At 39.1% G+C, this 6,381-nt stretch overlaps 1 protein-coding gene across 1 annotated transcript; it reads left to right on the forward strand.

The window, feature by feature from the left end:
- Positions 1-3,463: 3,463 nt before the first annotated feature.
- Positions 3,464-5,690, forward strand: LOC141249712 (uncharacterized). The gene is made up of 4 exons (XM_073669769.1): positions 3,464-3,517; positions 4,554-5,051; positions 5,126-5,366; positions 5,680-5,690. Exons 1-4 carry the CDS (start codon positions 3,464-3,466, stop codon positions 5,688-5,690), a joined length of 804 nt encoding a protein of 267 aa, XP_073525870.1.
- Positions 5,691-6,381: the final 691 nt, after the last annotated feature.

A 6,381-nucleotide genomic window follows, 5' to 3' on the forward strand; every position in this document is an offset into this window, starting at 1 on the left:
GAAATTCTGGGTGGCATGTTGTTGTCCACCATTCATCATCATCAGAATGATGGCGGTGACAAGGATATTACCTTTTAAACCATGTCCCGGGTCATTAGATGCAAAGCATGCAAATATACTGCATGGTAAACTCACAAAACATCTGAGCAAAATGTGTCACTAATGTGTGATACGTTTTAGTGACACATTTTATGTGTAAGATATTTTCTTTATGGTGACACGGCGTTGTTCTTTCTTGTAAAGAATTTTAAACAAATCATAATTAATAGGAACTCTTACAGTACATAAACACACAATCATCGCCACAAATAAGTTCATAACTACATAATACAATTACATCTTCCACACTTAATACCTCCCTAGTTTTTTGTCACTTCACATGCGTTGTCTCCCGACAGCATCCCAGAAACACCTGTTATAAGGATGACCAGTTAAACCGCATCTCGAACATCTCCGTGCGACATGTCGGAATGGTCCTTCCCACCTAGCCCTGTATCTGTTCACCTTCGGTCTGCTATGAGGTCTTTTAATGTTTGGTGTTAAGCATGCGACTTATGAAACATCTCTAGGAACAGACCACTGACCTACGGGATGTGGATTGTTTCCTTGTATACATCCCTTAAGTAAGCGTTGCTATAATACTCACTAACCATAGTGTTTATGCCCTATCCTTGGCCAATGCTATGACATGAGCACATGAAATTTTGTCTCTTTGGAAGACTCAGCATTAGCATGTTTTATCTCGAAGGTTTACTTCGTACTTGTTCATTCCATCAGTTACCGATGCTTCACACTCGCTCAGCTTTTGTGCACTCATTGATAGAGAACACGTGTATCGATCTTTCAGTTTAGCACTAACTGTTCTTGTGCTCCTGATCAAATCAATTCGAAGCGTACTCGCGTCTCTCACAAAACCAATTCCCATAAGTCTCAAGAATTGACTGAAAAAGAGACAAGATTGGCCACCCACGCTCCTCTTTGAACAAATTGTTTATGCATTTAGATTTATTTATTTTCATGCTGTTGTACCTGTCAACTTGGAAATATGCTCTGGCCCATTGATGAAGTGGGACTTTTAGGGCCTGCCTAGCAGCTCCGGGACAAGATCTTTTCAGACGCTCAAGCTCAAAATTAAATCAACAGTGTATGCCTTCGCAACATTGAACCACTGATCTTTCAGTCCAGCATAAGTACTTACTGCCTTGAAGTTTTGGTACATGTGAAAAATGCAATACTCGTGGCTGGCGAGAGGGTATACCTTCTTGACAGCTGCTTTAATGCCCAAGTGTCGATCAGAAACAAACAAAGTCGGCGCTATCAGGCACGACACTGTTCTTCAGCTCATTTAAGAAGTAGGACCATGAGTCCGTCGACTTGGTGCCTACAAATGCGAATGCAATGGGGTAGATCTGAGAGTTCCCATCCTGGGCAGTTGCAATTAGAAGGTTCCCCAAGTATTTTCCAGATAAGTGGGCCCCATCTACGCTTATAACCTGGTGTCAAAGTAAATACATTAGTGTGAATCATTGAAGTTATCAATTACAACAAATTATAACGCATCCCGTCACCATAAACAGTACATCCTAAACAAAGTAAACCTCGTTTACCTTTCTTAGCTGAGGCACAACCCAAATGCAACAACCCAGAGACCAAAAGCAATACTTAAAAAAATTATCAAGATTCATTATGACATATATTTGTGTGCCAGGATTGACCTGTTTCAACATGTGCATCCAAGAGTGAAGCAAAAAGTAGTTGTCATCGGGACTACCTCGTACAACAGTCTCGGCCAACACTCTTGCTCTATTGGCCTTGTGGTAGCTTGCATGCACTCCCATATCCTTCATTATAGCCATTATCTCCTTTGTCCTTGGACCTTGCTTTCGACCCTTTAATCTGACAAGAACAAGAAAAGGATTTGCCAACATTCTCTTTCTCCAAATAATCATAAGAAAAGGTAATCCTGTCACTTGAATAATATATACCTGTCAACTAGTGCTCGCAAAATCACTTTTGCAGATGCATGCCTGCTGTTATTGTGCTCATACAACAACCCACACGAGTGTTTACCAATGAACCTTTTCACCTTGAAAGAAGTAGTACCAGCCCTCACAGAAGCATGTAATCCAAATGAGCAATTCTGTTTTTTACACTCCACAACAAGTCGACTAGGCTCAATTCTCTTCACACGCATCTCAAAATAATTTTCCAACGCGTACCGGGTCAATTCAACCTGGAGAGCCTTTTTCAAAACATACTTTTTCCTTCTCCAAATAGGACATGATGACTTGCCCTCATCACCATCGATTTCAACATCATTGACCTTCTGGGTGATACTGGATACCTAACTTCCTCGGGCTCATCTAACGAACCATCATCTTCGTTTTTAGACAAATCAACCTCAACTTTAGGATGAAAGTCAGAATAAAGCATGTCATCGTCTACTCCATCACTAAGGTTGACGAAGTCACATCCTTTGTGCTTCATTGCAGATATGGTAACATCATCATTGTCATCGTATGAATTACCTTCCTCATCAATGCTTATTTCAACGACATCAGTTGTTTTCCCTTTCTTACAAAACCAACTTCTCATATCTTGTTGAGGACCACTAACCGGAATCCTTCCACCATGCATACCGGATCCTACGATATCTCCTAGTTCAGCATCATCTAACATTTCAATATAATTTTCATCTGACCTTATATTTTTCCTAGTGGAAGGTTTGCAGTAAGAAAAAATTTTGGGATTAGATGATAACAACGAATGTGATGAGTTTGTAGAAGTGCTCAAAGGCACATCGATCATCTCTTCATCGTGTTCAAAGCAAGAAGTTTTTTCGGTTACTGAGACATACAACGGAATTGGAAAAACATGGTCCTTACATCTAGTTAAATTCAAGAAAACAAAAACATCTAAATCTTCCTTATCAGAAATATAATATGGCGGTAAAAATGGATTCTCAGGAGACAAATAACCCAGCTTCAACTCAAACCTAGAAAGATTGACATTGTTTTTATCTGCAACCTTTTGTATTAGCGAATCCAGAGAAATACAATCGCTTATGAGAAAAGACTTTGAATTTGTGGAAGCAGCATTTGCATGGGTTTGTACAACCACCTCTCTTTTTCCATCACCAGTTCACCCCCATTAATAACAGAAATCATGTAAAGCTTGCTTTCTTGTGTTGCTGAAACATGACAAATACAAAACTCTTTCAGTATGTTTACTAATTGACACGCCAAATTGGAACTAAAACAGAGTACGTTTACAGAGAATAAATACTCACCCATAACATCATCTTTGAATTTATGCAAGGTGGTGGAGGGTTAAACAGAAGCAGGAAGAATATTGGCATACACAGCTGTTAAAAAGGCGGGATAAGAACAACAGGGAAAACCCAACAAATTTTGCCTTTTCGGAATACAATGGTGTTAGGATACAACCTTGCAACAACAAAGAAATGGATGAAATAGGCTTTAGTTTTTTTGGAGGGAAACCTGATTACATTAATGAGGTTTGATTAGACAACAAACAAGTACTACAAATACTATAACCAAGTATTATAAATACACTAAACAAACCACAACCAAGTACATGAATAGTACTAGCTTCTATCAAGTATACTTTGATTTGACTACTCCTTTAATGAATTTTTATTTTCTTTTGTAATCCGAAAAAACACTTTTCCCTCTTTATAATTGAAGAAAATATATAAAATAATATTTTGAGAGATATAATAGTCCATAAATGATATTGTTGCAATTTTTTAAAAAAATGGTAGACTTGTGCAATATACATTCTCTTTTTGTATAGTTAGTATTTATTTTCCTAATTATTAATAGTTTTTTATGTAGTTATTAATAAACTTAGTGATATTATTTAATATTTTCGAGGAATGCTAGTTTTATAATATATATAAAATAAGGTAGGATATATAGGATAGAAGGTAGACTAATATTAAATTAGATAAGTTACATTAAAATAATAATTACTTTGATTAGACTAGAAGATTTGATTATAGAGATAATAGATAATATTTGGAATCGAACAAAGATCTATATATTACCCTCCGCCCCGCACTGTGCATTGTTCTTTGGAAAAGGCTATTTTGTTCCAACCCGCACAGCGCACTCAACTACGAAACAATTGCGGTGTGGATCAGAAAAAACTTGTTGAATTGCAATATTTGACTGGTATGCTTTTGTTTTACGAATCCCTCTCCTCGTTCTGATCCCTCTCCCATGTGTTTTGATTGACAAAATCTCTCCGATTAACCTTCTCAGTTTGTTTTGCATGTACTGGATAAAGTAGTTAGAGCGACGAACATTGCAATTAACGCGATTTCAGTTGTGTTGATAGGGATTCCTAGAAATTGACTGTGACTCTGAAACCCTAACCAATGGCGGCAGATGGATCTTCTACCCCTCATTTCATCAGATCCCTCATCCCCGGCTTCCTCAGTGACTTTGTACGTTAAGATTCTTTTGTCGCCCACTGAATTTTTTGTATGTCATCTTTATTTCTGATTGAATTTTGTTTCATTGTTGTAGTGTATCCCCAAAGCCTTTCTGAAGCACCTGAGTCTTTCAGAATCTGAGGATTTTGTGGCTGTGCTGAAGAACAATAAATGTGCTGATAAGTCTTGGCTTGTGAAGGTGGATAGTGATGGCAGACGCTTCTTGGATGGATGGAAGGAGTTTGCACAAGACAATTGTTTGTCCGTTGGAGATTTTGTAGTTTTTCGTTACCTTGGCGGATTTGCGTTTGATGTTCTGGTCTGTGATTCCCTCACAGGCTGCGAACAATCCTTCTCTGCTGATCATCGTACAATTCTGTCTGAATCTAATCACTCTGAAATCAATGATCTAAATGGGGAAAAAACTCATCCCTCTGAAACCAGTAATCGATCTCCATCACATTCTGAAGGCCGTGTTCTCTCCAATGAAACTAGCAATCTTCATGTTGAAAAGAAAGCAGAATTTAAACCCTCAAAGTATCCATATTTCCGTTCATCTGTGAAGCAATACAGCTTCACATGGCATGCAACGGTAAGTATGTTACTCATACGCCTGATCATTTGCAATTTGGTACACTGTTAATGAAAAAGTTTTTTGCTTTGCAGCTTATTCCAACGGATTTTGCAAGGGAGAACAACTTAGCGAAGAGATGGTGTGAGATGACAATCATAGACCAGAAAAACAGATCATGGCCTATTAACTTGAGGTACAGGAAGAATGGTAAAGATCAAGTTTATCTTGCCTCTGGCTGGGATAAGTTACGCGATGCTCACGAATTGAAGGTTGGAGACTCCATGGTTTTTGAGCTCATTGACTCCGGGAGTCATCCGCTTATGAAATTTTACAGTATGTCTGTGCTTTACTATGAACATATATGTATATTCCTTGTCAAATCTTCTTGCTTAACTCTTGTTCCATTGCAGAGCTGAGCTGATGTCAGCTGCAGCACGGCAGGTGAAGACAATAACCAGTCGTGGATGTCAATTGCTCTGACTGCCCTTTTGATGTTTGGCCTCGTGTAGAAATAATTAGATTTTTAGCAGGCACTGGCTAAATTTAACTTTCTGACCTATCTCGGATGAATGAAGTTTCGATGTAATAATTTGTTATTCTTGTATAGTGGCTCATTGCTAATCCTGTTTTTCCTTTCTTCTCTAAGGATTCTCTTAACTTCACCTCTTGCATTATCTCCCTCCATTACATAATGTTACATGGTTTCATCTACGAATCTATTTTCAAGATCTACGTACATAGTTGTATTGAACATTATGCCTTTTTGTTGCATGTTTTTGTACCTTTCCAAGATATTGCTTACGAAAATACAAATATAATCGTATGCTTTCAAGTAACCATGTAAAGAACGCGCCGCGAGTTGGTTAGTCCCCTGGTCCCTTCCTCTCTTCTTTCCCCCTCTTTTCCTTCTCTTTTCCGGTGGTGGCGGCGGCATGGCATCCTCGGCCTCTCCACCGACACTTCAGCCACAACAAAGCTCGTCCCCCCGAACTCAGATTCACACCCCCATCACCGTTACCCTACCCATAGCACCTCAACCAAATGACCAAGCCATTCCAAACCCCAAACCGGTCCCTTCCCTTGTTTCACCGCCCGTTTCCCCTGTGGCAGCGTCGACGCTACTGCCTGGTACCCACGCCTCTGTAGGACTGTATTTAGCATGCAATTAATCTGCAATAAATAAGCGAATTAAGAACAGAATAATATACCGAATCAGATGAACGAACGAAGGGATTACGCAGAGGCGAGATGGATCTCTATCCTTAATTCGGAAAACACCCCGTTAGTGAGACGGTTACCGGCGTTACGAATCCCAGGATACAACTGCGTCGATATTCCAGATGCTACA

Source organism: Phyllobates terribilis, unplaced genomic scaffold (genome assembly GCF_046119375.1).
Source record: "Phyllobates terribilis strain yellow unplaced genomic scaffold, ASM4611937v1 Scaffold_5027__1_contigs__length_55081, whole genome shotgun sequence".
NCBI classification, from domain to species: domain Eukaryota; kingdom Metazoa; phylum Chordata; class Amphibia; order Anura; family Dendrobatidae; genus Phyllobates; species Phyllobates terribilis.

Coding starts and splice junctions, on each gene's coding strand:
- LOC141249712 (XM_073669769.1), top strand. CDS start 3,464: ATGGATGAAATAGGCTTTAGTTTTTTTGGAGGGAAACCTGATTACATT. Junction 3,518..4,553: donor AACCTGATTACATTAATGAG/GTTTGATTAGAC, acceptor TCATTGTTGTAG/TGTATCCCCAAAGCCTTTCT. Junction 5,052..5,125: donor GCTTCACATGGCATGCAACG/GTAAGTATGTTA, acceptor TTTGCTTTGCAG/CTTATTCCAACGGATTTTGC.